The following is a 14,807-nucleotide window of genomic DNA, read 5'->3' on the forward strand; positions in this document are numbered from 1 at the left end:
CAGAAATAGCAACATACGTTGTATATAATGATTTTGATACACAGCTCTTAGGATTGGAAGTTATGAAGAGATGTGACTGATACTGGAAACATGTTTGATGAATCTGTTGATAAGAACCGGGCCTCAGGAAATAAGTGGACCCTACACCAAGTTCAAGTGAAGCAGGGCAAAGGCTAATAGAGTTCTGTCAAGAGAACAAGCTGGTCATCACAAACACTCTCTTCCAACAACACAAGAGACGACTCTACACATGGATATCACCAAATGGGCAGCATCGAAATCAGATTGATTATATTCTCTGCAGCCAAAGATGGAGAAGCTCTATACAGTCAGCAAAAACAAGACCTGGAGCTGACTGTAACTCAGATCATCAGCTTCTTATAGCAAAATTCCAGCTTAAACTGAAGAAAGTAGGAAAAACCACTGGGCCAGTAAGATACAATCTGAATCAAATCCCTTATGAATACACAGTGGAAGTGAGGAACAGGTTTAAGGATTTAGATTTGGTGGACAGAGTGCCTGAAGAACTATGGATGGAGGCTCGTAACATTATACAGGAGGCAGCAACGAAAACCATCCCAAGGAAAAGGAAATGCAAGAAAGCAAAATGGCTGTCCAACGAGGCCTTACAAATAGCGGAGGAGAGGAGGCAAGCAAAATGCAAGGGAGAAAGGGAAAGATACAGGAAACTGAATGCAGATTTCCAAAAAACAGCAAGGAGAGACAAGAGGGTCTTCTTAAATGAGCAATGCAAAGAAATAGAGGAAAACAATAGAATGGGGAAAACCAGAGATCTGTTCAAGAAAATTGGAGACATGAAAGGAACATTTCGTACAAAGATTACCATAATCAAGGACAAAAGTGGTAAGGACCTAACAGAAGCAGAAGACATCAAGAAGAGGTGGCAAGAATACACAGAGGAATTATACCAGAAAGATCTGGAGGTCTCGTACACCCCAGGTAGTGTGGTTGCTGACCTTGAGCCAGACATCTTGGAGAGTGAAGTCAAATGGGCCTTAGAAAGCACTGCTAATAACAAGGCCAGTGGAAGTGATGATATTCCAGCTGAACTGTTTAAAATTTTAAAAGATGATGCTGTTAAGGTGCTACACCCAATATGCCAGCAAGTTTGGAAAACTCAGCAATGGCCAGAGGATTGGAGAAGATCAGTCTACATCCCAATTCCAAAGAAGGGCAGTGCCAAAGAATGCTCCAACTACCGCACAATTGCGCTCATTTCACACGCTAGCAAGGTTATGCTTAAAATTCTACAAGGCAGGCTTAAGCAGTATGTGGACCGAGAACTCCCAGAAGTGCAAGCTGGATTTCGAAAAGGCAGAGGAACCAGAGACCAAATAGCAAACATGCGCTGGATTATGGAGAAAGCTAGAGAGTTCCAGAAAAACGTCTACTTCTGCTTCATTGACTATGCAAAAGCCTTTGACTGTGTCGACCACAGCAAACTATGGCAAGTTCTTAAAGAAATGGGAGTGCCTGATCACCTCATCTGTCTCCTGAGAAATCTCTATGTGGGACAAGAAGCTACAGTCAGAACTGGATATGGAACAACTGAGTGGTTCAAAATTGGGAAAGGAGTACGACAAGGTTGTATATTGTCTCCCTGCTTATTTAACTTATATGCAGAATTCATCATGCGAAAGGCTGGACTAGATGAATCCCAAACTGGAATTAAGATTGCTGGAAGAAATATCAACAACCTCAGATATGCAGATGACACAACCTTGATGGCAGAAAGCGAGGAGGAATTAAAGAACCTTTTAATGAGGGTGAAAGAGGAGAGTGCAAAATATGGTCTGAAGCTCAACATCAAAAAAACCAAGATCATGGCCACTGGTCCCATCACCTCCTGGCAAATAGAAGGGGAAGAAATGGAGGCAGTGAGAGATTTCACCTTCTTGGGCTCCTTGATCACTGCAGATGGTGACAGCAGTCACGAAATTAAAAGACGCCTGCTTCTTGGGAGAAAAGCAATGACAAACCTAGACAGCATCTTAAAAAGCAGAGATATCACCTTGCCGACAAAGGTCCGTATAGTTAAAGCTATGGTTTTCCCAGTAGTGATGTATGGAAGTGAGAGCTGGACCATAAAGAAGGCTGATCGCCGAAGAATTGATGCTTTTGAATTATGGTGCTGGAGGAGACTCTTGAGAGTCCCATGGACTGCAAGAAGATCAAACCTATCCATTCTTAAGGAAATCAGCCCTGAGTGCTCCCTGGAAGGACAGATCGTGAAGCTGAGGCTCCAATACTTTGGCCACCTCACGAGAAGAGAAGACTCCCTGGAAAAGACCCTGATGTTGGGAAAGATTGAGGGCACTAGGAGAAGGGGACGACAGAGGACGAGATGGTTGGACAGTGTTCTCGAAGCTACGAACATGAGTTTGACCAAACTGCGGGACGCAGTGCAAGACAGGAGTGCCTGGCGTGCTATGGTCCATGGGGTCACGAAGAGTCGGACACGACTAAACGACTAAACAACAACAACACCAAGTTCAGGGTAATAAAAATTAAAAGAAAAAATCACATTGACTTTCTCTATTCTACATCTTTTTCTATAGAGGTTTTTCTCTGTACTGCCACTGGTCTGTCTCAACCCCTGAAAGGGAGGTAACAAAGGTGGAGTTACAGACAGACCTCTGGCTGGAGATACAGAAAAAGAGGGAGGAAACTGGGGATTGGAGTGCTGGCAGGGAGAGAACATTGTGTACACTAAAGTGAGAAACTGGCTAGCTAGAATGAGTCTTGCAGTGCAAACCAATGCATATTTACTTAGGAGGAAGTTCCACTGTATCAGTGGATTTATTGTTAGGAAAGTGTGCATAGGATTAAAACCTTAAGGTGTATTTCAACAGGAAGAAGTAAGAATCAATTAATTGAATATCAACTAGTAAAAAGGTCCATAAATAAAGAACAATCTAAAAAATACAAAGCGTGCAATAGAGGAAGATACAACAAGAAAGAGCCAGAGAAATCTAAGTGCTGATAAGAAGATTGAGATAATAGAGAAGGAAAGAAGCTTGAGATTGATGGGAAACCAATGGCTCTCCAGATATTTAAATTATTATGAAATGTATATCACACCCCTCCTCAGAAAGTTTCCCAGGGTGGCAAACACAGCAACAATAAAACAATACATCAAAATGTCTAAAAACTAAATCTTTTAGAAGTCTAAGAAACAGTAAGGTAAAGGTAAAGGTACCCCTTGACCATAAAGTCCAGTCGCGAACGACTCTGGGGTTGCGCGCTCATCTCGCTCAATAGGCCGAGGGAGCCTACATTTGTCCGCAGGCAGCTTCTGGGTCATGTGGAAAGCATGACCAAACCACTTCTGGCGAACCAGAGCAGCGCACGGAAACGCCGTTTACCTTCCCACCGGAGCACTTTGACGTGCTTTCAAACTGCTAGGTGGGCAGGACAGGAGCTGGGACCACGTAACGGGAGCTCAGCCCATTGCGGGGATTTGAACAGCCGACCTTCTGATCGGCAAGCCCTAGGCTCTGTGGTTTAGACCACAATTTCATGGTTTCCAAGATCAATATCCTTCAGCAATCAAATGATTGTGGAAACAAGAATTTTTAAAATACCTCCTAAAAGTTTGAGTCGGGACAAGAGGAAATCAAGTCAGGACGAGAGGAAATCAAGGGGATGGGGCACATGGAAGTGTTAGATGGGGTGATGAAATGGGGAACAGACTAAAGCAGGGATGTCCAACAGGTCGATCACGATCTACTGGTAGATCCCTGGGAGGTTTTGGTAGGTCACGGGGTCCCTTTCCTCAGCGTTGGTAAATAATAATAATAATAATAATAATAATAATAATAATAATAATAATACATTTTTATTTATACCCCGCCCTTCCCAGTTCAGAAACCCAGGCTCAGGGCAACTAACAGCAAATTTAAAACACTTAATTGTAATACAACATAAAAGCAGCATAAAATACAGTATAAAAGCATGAATAACAATAAAATTCAAACTTCAAAAATCAATTTGGGGAAAATCCATCCAATAAACATTAGATAGTCACCAGGGCTAGCTGGCTAAATTAGTCCTACTTGGGCCAGTGAAGAGGCCAGGGGAGAATTAGCTGTGGGATCCCAGAGTGGGTAATCTTCATAAAAAGGGGAGGGGAAAGAGAAGGGAAATAAAAGATCAGGCTGAGTTCAAATTAAAGGCCAGGCGGAATAGCTCTGTCTTACAGGGCCAGTGGAAGGAGGTTAAGTCCTGTAGGGCCCTAGTCTCATGGGACAGAGCATTCCACCAGGTCGGAGCCATCACTGAAAAGGCCCTGGCACTGGTGGAGGATACTGTAGTCTGACTTCCTTAGGGCCCGGGACCTCTAAACTATGTTTTTTCATGGACCTTAAGGTCCTCTGCGGGGCATACAAGGAGAGGCAGTCCCGTAAATACGTGGACCCTATGCCACAAAATATAATCCGGCCCCGGCTCCACGGCCCACCCTCCATTGTTGCATGATGTACAGAATGGAATAAGGAGTTTACTCCATGAAGCTGTATCTCTGTTGATCTTACTAAGCTTCTCTGCGATTATTTTCAGCTAAAAAAAAGCGTAAAATCCTTTAATTAGAATTGTAAGTGTTGGAAGGGACTCCAAAGGTCATCTTGCCCAACCCCTGCAATGAAGGAATCACAACTTAAGAATCGCTGACAGGTGGCCATCCAACCTCTGCATAAAAACTTCCAATAAAGAAGAGTCCACCACTTTCCTCGATGGTCCATTCCACTGCCAAACAGCTCCTACTGTCAGAAAGTTTTTCCTAATGTTTAGTCAGACTACTAAATGAATACTGCTTTTGATCAGGATAAAATAATTTATAGAGGATGAATTAGGTCAGTTCATTTGTCTTTTCCAAATTTGTCTTTTGCAGATTTAAAAAAAGATATAGATTGTTCAGGAAGAACAACAATAAAGGACATTGAACATGAATCTATAGCGGGGGGGGGGGGGACGACAAAATATGACCAGGACCTGTAGCTTCCAGAGAATGCCATATTTGTTCATTGCCCCAGAACAACAAAGAGTCTTTGTGGCACCTTGAAAACTATCAGATTTATTATGACATAAGCATTCAGCCGCTCAAGTAGAAAGGTAGCACAATGAAGACATAAACAAGGAATGAGAAAGAATAGGACAACAGAAGTGAGGGAATCAATTGAAACAGCAGTGTTAAATAGTGGAACTGTCTCAGCAGGGCCGTCTTAAGCACCTTTGGCGCCCTGGCGCCGAGGTGCGACGGATCCCTCCGCTGCCCCGTTTTCAAGCGCGACAGGCGGCCGGCCGGGCTCAGCGCGGTCGCCGGGGGCACTGCTGCGCGGCCGGCCGGCGGGCTTACTGCGCGGCGGAGCAGCCGGCGGGTAGGCAGGTGCGGCTGCGTGGCGCCCCCCCCCCGACCGTAGAGCCGGCCCTGTGTCTCAGTGACGGAAGATGAAAAGAGAACAGGAGAAAATAGAAGGTAATTAAAGAGAAAAAGAATCTGAATAAAGAGCGTGACTATTTTAGTAAGATGGTCAGACAATGTAGAATCCCAGAGAAGCATAAAGAAAGGAAGTGTTTTGGACAGTGGAAAAGGAGAATAACACTGGAAAAAGAAAAAGTTATCAAATCCATTACAAGCAGAGTAAGTACAAGTAGTATTTAAAAAAAACCAAACACATCAAGGAGGCTGAAAAAAGATTGGGCCTCCAAGTTGGCAAATTGATCAATATGGAAATGAAATCATCCAGAATAAGAACAGGAGGAGGATAACTCAATGAGAAGGAAAACTGAAGTTCAAAGTCAGATAATAAGTTAGCCAAGGGACTAAGAAGACAATAAATCACAGTAAGAAGAATAGTAGCAGAATGAAACAGAAACAATACTCAAAATAAAAAGGAAGAATACATAAGAAATTAAGATACGAAAGCAGAAAAGGCACAATAGGAGCAATTTCCATATCTCCATCTGGACCCATCACATGAAGTGAAAAGTGTGTGATCGCCAAGAGATGCAGGAGTAACAGAATTAGTTGAGAACCAAGTCTCTGTTGGAAGAAAACAGGAAAAACAACATGAAATAAGTCATGAAGAATATTCACCTAATTGACAGTCAAACAACAGTTCAGTAGAGTGCCAGAAAAGAAAACAGATGAATGGAATAGAAATAAAATTAGGCAGACACTAGGGTCTAGATTCAAAGAAGCACCACGGGACGGTATCAACAGATGAGGCTGATTAATAGCATATGAAAAATAGGACCAGCCAGCCAATAAGTAAGAGCGTGGCTGAGTGAGGATAACATACACCTAAGAGTTCTTGAACTTAAGTGTGAAATGGTTGATATTCACTAAAATCAGTTTATTTGAGAATTGGAAGGTAGTGCAACACTTTTGTTTTTGTTTTTTTTAAAAAGGGTGCATGGATTTTATGGAAAATGTAGGCGTGTTTCCTAATGCCTGTCTGCATAAATTAGTGGAAAGCATTAATATGCTTAAATTTTTAATCATATTGAAGATTAAGACTTTCAAATGAAGGAATGACACTGCTTCTAGAAAGCAAAGTTCTGCCTCACTGTTTGGAACTGGTGGGTTTATAAACAAGCATGCAGATAGGAGTCATCCAATATGGGGACTTCCCAAAAGCATCTGAGTAAATGAAGTTGTCATGGGATAAAACAATGTCTTTTAACAGATCAAAAAAAAATTAAAAAATCCTTCCAGCAGCACCTTAAAGACCAACAAAGTTTTTTATTTTGGTATGAGCTTTTGTGTGCATGCACACTTCTTCAGATACACTGAAATAGAAGTCCCCAGAAGCTTATATGTAGAGAAAGGGTGGGGAGGGGTATCAATCAGAGGGGTGGTGGAAATGGGTGATTGACTGACTGATAGCTGTTGATGACTGTAAACTACTGCAAATGGTCTTGCATGAAAAAGCAAGGGGTGAGATTGCTGAAGATCACTTTATCATGTATAAAGAGATAAGAATCCAACATCTCTGTTCAAACCAGGTCTCTCCATGGTTTTAAGCTTGGTGATAAGTTGCAATTCAGCAACTTCTCTTTCCAGTCTATTTCTGAAATTCTTTTGTAGTAAGACAGCTACTTTGAGATCTTGTATAGAATGTCCTGGGAGATTGAAGTGTTCTCCTACTGGTTTCTCTGTCTTGTAATTCCTGATGTCAGATTTATGTCCATTTATCCTTTGGCGTAGGGTTTGGCCTGTTTGTCCAATATAGAGAGCTGAGGGGCACTGTTGGCATTTGATGGCATACACAATGTTAGAGGATGAGCAATTAAATAGTCCTGAGATGGTATGTTGGATGTTGTTGGGGCCAGTAATGGTGTTGTCCGGGTGTATGTGGCAGCAAAGTTGGCATCTGGGTTTATTGCAGGCTTTGGTACCAGTGTCCATGTTAAGTCTGGTGGTTGTATTATTATGGGTGAGGAGTTGTTTCAGATTGGGTGGCTGTCTGTAGGCAATGAAAAGTCTTCCTCCCAGAGCTTGAGAAAGAGAGCTGTCATTGTCTAGGAGAGGTTGTAGATCTCTGATGATGCATTGTACTGTTTTAACTTGGGATCTGTATGTGATAACTAGTGGTGTTCTGTTATTTTCTTTTTTGGGTCTGTCTTGCAGCAGGTTCTCCCTAGGTATCAGTCTGGCTCTGTTGATCTGTTGTTTAACTTCATCAGGTGGATATTTTAGTTCTAAAAAGGTTTGCTGTAGATCTCTTAGGTGAGATTCTCTGTCTGTAGAGTTGGAACAGATGCCTGGCTATATACAATGGATTGTTTGGTATGTTTGGGATGGTAGCTAGAAGCATGTAGATATGTTTGTTTGTCGGTCAGTTGGTTTTCGGTATAAGGTGGTGTCTATATGTCCATCCTGTATTTTTATAGTAGTGTCCAAAAATGTATTTCTTGCATAGATGGTTCATTGTTAGGTTGGTGGTGGGGTGAAAGTCATTGAATGTCTGGTGGAAGGTTTCCAAGGTCTGTTGACCATGTGTCCAGATAATAAAAATATTGTCAATGTATCACAGGTACAAGAGAGGTTTGAGTGGGTAGGAGTTCAGGAAACGTTGTTCTAAATCTGCCATGAAGATGTTGGCATACTGTGGGGCCATGCGAGTGCCCATGGCTGTGCCGCTGATCTGGAGGAATAGGTCATCACCAAATTTGAAGTGGTTGTGGGTAAGGACAAAGTCGCAAAGTTTGGTAGCAAAGTCCGCTCTGATTTTATCTGGAATGGTGTTCCTTATGGCTTGTAAACCATCATTGTGTGGGATGTTCGTATACAGAGATTCTACATCCATAGTGGCTAGTATAGTATTGTTAGGAAGATTATTCAAAGATTGTATTTTCCTCAGAAAATCTGTGATGTCACGTACGTAGCTGGGAGCACTGATGGCATATGGTTTCACAGAACAGAGTCCATATAGCCGGAGAACAGAACAGAGTCCATATAGGTATTGGCACCCACTGAACAGAGTCCATATAGGTATTGGCACCCACTGTAATGGTGCCAATACCTGAGATGATGGGGTATCTTGGATTTCCTGGTTTGTGTATTTTAGGTAGAAGATAGAAAGTTCCTGGTAGAGGTTCCGCTGGTGTGTTTGTGAGGATCTGTTCTTAGATGTGTGGGGGTAGCTCCTTAACAATCTTGTTCAGTTCTTTTTTGTATGCTTGTGTGGGGTCTGAGTCCAATTTCATGTAGAAGGCGGTATTGGAAAGTTGTCTGTGAGCCTCCTGGATGTATTCAGTTTTGTTCATGATGACGACAGCTCCACCCTTGTCCGCCTCTTTAATTATAATGTCTGGGTTGTTCCTGAGATTATCTATGGCTCTCCTTTCAGCATGGTTTAGATTTTGTTGTAAGCGATGGTGTTTTCTGGTCACATCCGTTTGGATTCTGTGGCGGAAGCAGTCGATGTACAGATCTATTGTGGTATTGTGTCCATCAGGAGGGGTCCATGTGGAGTCCCTTTTTGTGTAACATCTTTTCAGTGGTAGTTGGTGGGCAATGTTCTGTTCATTAATGCGTTGGGAGGGTGGTGGTTGTTCCCCAGTAAGTTGAGAGATGTTGAGAGATGTTGTGGGGATGTTGTTTGTTCTGCTTTGTCTTGTTCTTGTGTGTGATGAAAGTACTCCTTCAGGCGTAAATGGCGGAAAAATGCTTCCAGGTCCCCACAGAGCTGAATGAGGAAGTATTGAAGAATGGGGAACAGTGAAGTCCTGTAAGGATCTGTGTTAGGCCAGTGCTACTTTCTTATATTCATATATTCATAAATAGTCAGGGGAGAGCAATATGATAACCAACTTTATGGATGACTCCAGATTATTTGTGGTGGTAAAACACAAACAAACTGGAGAAATCCAAAATATCTGTTGAAGCTGGGTTAAAGGACAACAGAAAGACAAATGTGGTACAGTGTAAGCAAGTGTGAATCAATGCACATTATGGGAGGGGGGAACACAACTTCACACATAAAGTAACAAAGCAACTCTATGAGGGTTGGAGGATGCACCACTATTTTCAAAGTTGGGCTTGTTTCAACATTTTTTGTTTGTTAACTCTGGGCTGGTGTACCTGAGAGGCCCATATCAGCCCTCTTTCAAGGAAATGAAACAGCCAGACCTAGTAAGAGGTGAGAAAGAACAGGGGATTCACATGATGCAAGTAGTCAATATGCACGTTGCAGTCATTCATTTGAGACTATCTAGTAAAGTTGCATTTGGCATGGGATTAGGAGTAAAAGCAGCTGAAAGGTAATTCCTACATACCTGGCTATCTGCAGTATCACTGTTGGAAGTATTTTGTGTATGTTGAAAAGTGGGGGTAGGGCAAATATTTGGCACAAGGGTGCTTAACTGTGCTTCCCTGCGCATATTAAAACAAGTAGAATTTATTTCATTTTTAAAACCCTCTTTCATCCCATAGAATTGAGGCAGGCAAATGTACCACAAGCAGACTGTTCCTTCCTTGGTTTTGTTACCCTGCCTCCCTCTTCCAAGAATCACATCGCTCAAGGCAAATGGAAGCTAGATGAGGTCCACTGGGCTTCTTTCCCTTCTCCCAGCTGTTTGAACATGAAGATTTGGTACCATGGTAATGTTGGCAGTATTTTTTTTTCCCGCTGGAGTTGTTGGGAATGTAGTTTCCCTAGTCTGTGACCAGGTCAAAGGAAGTAATAGTACCACACTATTCTGCCTTGGCCAGACCACACCTGAAATAGTGTGTCCACAATACTGTGCCACAATTTAAGAAGAATATTGACAAGCTGGAAAGTGTACCGAGAAGGGCAACAAAGATGATGAAGAGGTCTGGAAACAAAGCCTTATGAGGAGCAGTTGAGGGAGTTGGGTATGTTTAGCCTGGGAAAGAGGAGACTGAGAGGAGGTATGATAGCCATTTTCAAATATCTAGGGCTGTCACATGGAGGATGAAGCAAGTTTGTCTTCTCCTGCTCTGGAGGGTAGGACCCAAACCAATGGATTCAAGTTCCAAAAAAGGAGATTCCAACTAAACATCCTTCTGATAGTAAGAGCTGTTAAACAGTAGAACTAACTCCCTTGGGATGTGGGGGTCTCCTTCCTTGGAGGTTATTAAGCAGAGGTTGGATGGCCATCTGTCAAGGATGCTTTAGCTGTGATTCCTGCATTGCATGGGTGGTGATCTAGATAACCCTTGGGGTTCCTTCCAACTCTACAATTTTATGATTCTATGCATTTACCTCTCCCATCGCCTTCTGGATGAGAACAATGTAGAAGACAGCAGAGGGGACTGGACTCACTGGTCCATTGGAATATGATATTTCCTTTTTGGCCCAATTCCTTTTTGTGGTTAGTACAAAGCTTTTTGCATTTTTGAGGAAAATGCTGTTAAATAATCTGAGTGAGGCAGATTGAAGAGTGCATTGGTTTTGTTGTCTGTAGACTGGGAATGAGCAATCTTATTCATGAAACGCTGGTTATTGAAATCACTGCCAGCTATCCCTATGGTTACAGGTAGGTAGCCGTGTTGGTCTGGATCGAAGTAAAATAAAAAAATTCCTTCAGTAGCACCTTAAAGACCAACTAAGTTTTTATTTTGGTATGAGCTTTCGTGTGCATGCACACTTCTTCAGATACAGTGAAATGGAAGTTTCCAGGCACTTATGTAGAGAAGGGGTGGGGAGGGGTGGGGATGGGGAGGGGGGATCACTCAGAAGGGTGGTGGAAATGGGTGATTGACTGACTGATAGCTGTTGATGACCGGAAACGACTGCAAATGGTTTTGCATGAAAAAGCAAGGGTGGAGATGGCTGAAGATCGCTTATCATGTATAATGAGATAAGAACCCGATATCTCTGTTCAAACCAGGTCCCTCCATGGTTTTGAGCTTGGTGATAAGTTGCAATTCAGCAACTTCTCTTTCCAGTCTATTTCTGAAATTCTTTTCCCTATGTTCTGCCTTGGAACTTTCACACTAACTCATTCCCTGGTCAGGTCTGAAAAGTAACTCCTTCCATTGATGTGCTTTTTATTGATGGTATGCAGATCTGCTGTAGTACACTTAAATTTGGCACTTAGCCGTTTGTTTAACTCCAGCATTTCTGAAATCTGGTAGAATCCCATCCTCCTGAATATGCCAGTTTCCAACACCCTTTATTTAATAGGAATGGGTGTTGTGGGGGTGGAGATCGAAAACATACAGCAATCGGGTATATAAGAATTCATGTTTCTACAAGGACCACCTAGAGACATTAGGGAGGGAAAATGGGTGGTGAATTTAGCCTAGGCTCAACTTGTTCTGTGTGCTATATGCATGGGGACAATGGATCAAAATGGAATTCACATGTCAGATTTTTGAAGTGGCGATTCTGTGATGTAGAGCAGATTTTTAAAATTAGTAGCTCCACTTGACTCTCTCACCACCCCACACTTCCTCATACCCAGTTTAAGGATTTGGGTTATAATTAAAAAAACAACAGAGTTAGCACGTTCCATAGAATCCAGCTCTCACTTCTCCCCCTCCCCCCTCCCCCCTTCACTCCTGCAGCGTTTGTACTTTGACTACTTCCTGGTCTCACAGAAAGGGGCAGTGCTGAGTTACAAGGACAAAAATAGACCTTTACAGAGAAATATAGGGATTGTAAGTGTGTGTGCGCGCGAGGGCGCCTCTCTCTCTCTCTCTCTCTCTCTCTCTCTCTCTCTCTCTCTCTCTCTCTCTCTCTCTGTGTGTGTGTGTGTGTGTGTATTTATGCGCGCGCGCGCGCGCGCGCGTGTGGCGCTGCGAGAAAGCCAGCAGTAGGTTTCCAGGAGGAGCCCTTTTCTTTTTCACTGTGTGTTAGGGTTTTTTGGTACAGATTTTTGTTCTGTTTTAAAAACACTTACCTCTCCCGGAAGCTTCTCTGCATCTCTTTGGGGGAGGAAAAAGAAACCAACACTGATCAGAAACGACCAGAAACCATTTTATGTGAACAACTGGTGGGGAAGAAAAGAGGATAGATACCAAAACAGGGATCATCCGTTAAAATTTATTTCTTTGCACTATTTATTTATAATCCTGTTCAGTCTGACATCCACCCTAAGCGATAGCAATGGGGTGTTTGGGCAACAGCAAAACGGAGGATCAGCGTATTGATGAGAAAGCACAGAGAGAAGCCAACAAAAAAATAGAGAAGCAGTTGCAGAAAGAGCGACTGGCTTATAAAGCCACACACCGTTTGCTTTTGCTGGGTAAGGAAGAACGGCTTTTTGGTGGGGGAGGGCGATGAGGGTGCAGTGGTGCAGTTCAGTTTCCCATGGCAGGCAAGCAAACTATACTATTTATGTGCAAGAGAATATGAGATGGAAAGAATGCAGACCTGCTTTATAAATTGTGTGTGCATTAAATGCGCAAATTTACCTAGGTATGTATAGAGAAGAGTTGAATGTTTTAGGAAAACAAGAGATGCTTCCATTCTGTCTTTCCCCATTTTCTCCTCCCCTAAATGTATACATCACACATTTTTCTTCTTTTTCAGGGGCTGGTGAGTCAGGAAAAAGCACTATTGTCAAGCAGATGAGGATCTTGCATGTAAATGGATTTAATTCAGAGTAAGAATTCTTCTTATTTGGAGGGGGGTGGAGGGGGGGGAAACCCCACACAAACCCCAACAAGATGCATTAGAAGCACATTAAGCCAAACTGGTTAACAGATCTTTTTTATCCTTTGTATGTAGCTTGTTGGTAATTTACCTCCATCAACTCACCCTATTAGCATGGATATTGCTGTTCATATATATTAAGAGAGGCACGAATTCCTTATTTTTCCTCTCCTGGTCCTTCTGCTGTATTTTACACTGTTGCTACTGCAGTGTTTAATAGGCCCTTGTGTAGCAACAACATGGCGACTACTTCTTACAACAGCAAATAACTAAATATTGCCTGAGTATTAACAATATATTTATCAGGTCATGTGTGTGTAGATGTAGATATAGTTATAGATTTGTGTGTGTCTGTCAAGCATATATTTGAACTATCCCCATTTTTAAAGTTAATAAAAAAGAAATCAGTTTAACATGATGGTGTTTTATTATAAAGTGTCTGTAGACTGTATTTATGTCAGATTTTTTTTGAGAATACCATATTTTGTGATTAGACATTTTCAGAAATGTAGAATTTGAGTCAGTTCATAGTAAAAGTAAGCAGTTTTTAAAAATGCTTATACATTGTTATTTGTCATGTGGCAGAAATATAAATAATTTATTTTGATTAAAATTGTACACTACATTTTCCACTATGAAATATTAGAGATAAAAACAGCTATTAAAATTTGAACTTCAGTGTCTCAGTAGCAGGTGAACACTCACAACAACTTGGCTAAATTGATTTGTGTTTGATTTCATACAGAGAAAAGAAACAGAAAATTCTGGATATTCGGAAAAATGTAAAAGATGCAATTGTGGTAAGAAAACATTTTTATTCCTTAAATGTATATACTTAGTGATTGGGATTGGAATTGCAGAGGAAACCCTATTGTTCAGATAAGTCTAAATCACCTAGTAATTCTGTGTGTGATTTATCTCTGTTAATATGTTCTGTTCCTTTGCTTATTCTAGACCATAGTTTCAGCAATGAGCACTTTAATACCTCCAGTTCCACTGGCCAACCAAGAAAACCAGTTTCGAGCGGACTACATCAAGAGTATAGCTCCACTTTCTGACTTTGACTACACACAGGTAAGATTTAAAAGTACTCTGCCCTCTTCCTCCCCCTTGCAATGTTTAAAAAGCATGGAATGACTTGTTTACCATTTGGAAGGCTTATGATTTGGGATAAATTTATTATTATTAACTATCATTGGATAATTTTATTTGGCACAGTATAAAATGTATAGAAGAGATACTACCCATAGTGCTGCATTGTCTGTTCTTGAGGAAGCGTTATATAATGAAAAGCAGTCAAGGACTATGTGGATTTCAGATCCTGGATTAACAAATTTTGCAGCACCTTTGTGGTATTATTTAGTGCAGGAGACCAGATAAAACCAATATGAAGAAATGGTGTAATATTTGCGGATTTGAGACGGCTCTGTTTATTATTTTGTTGGTGGTTGTATTTTCCTGGTGGCGTTTGAGTAATGTTCAGTTAAGGTGTTTTTGGATAATCATTCTTTTATAGTTAAAATGCTTAGGCTTACATGCTACATCTCCTATCCCTCTCACCATTGCAGCCACCTATGTCCCCTGAAAGCTTCTAGCAATTCAGGGGCCCCTTCTGAACACTGTCAACTTTCCTTCTGTGAACATGCTTAAGCTAGCCTA

At 41.7% G+C, this 14,807-nt stretch overlaps 1 protein-coding gene across 4 annotated transcripts in view; it reads left to right on the forward strand.

The window, feature by feature from the left end:
• Nucleotides 1-14,807, forward strand: part of GNAL (G protein subunit alpha L) — a 124,803-nt gene that overhangs the window by 30,535 nt on the left and 79,461 nt on the right. The window contains exons 1-4 of one of the 4 annotated variants that reach the window (XM_060277912.1): nt 12,294-12,306; nt 13,026-13,098; nt 13,894-13,948; nt 14,103-14,222. In XM_060277912.1, coding sequence (XP_060133895.1) covers nt 13,064-13,098; nt 13,894-13,948; nt 14,103-14,222 — 210 coding nt within the window. In that variant the 5' untranslated portion in view covers nt 12,294-12,306; nt 13,026-13,063. The other 3 variants (XM_035124706.2, XM_060277911.1, XM_035124705.2) reach the window with 3 other exon arrangements.

Source organism: Zootoca vivipara, chromosome 8 (assembly GCF_963506605.1).
Source record: "Zootoca vivipara chromosome 8, rZooViv1.1, whole genome shotgun sequence".
Lineage (NCBI taxonomy): Eukaryota > Metazoa > Chordata > Lepidosauria > Squamata > Lacertidae > Zootoca > Zootoca vivipara.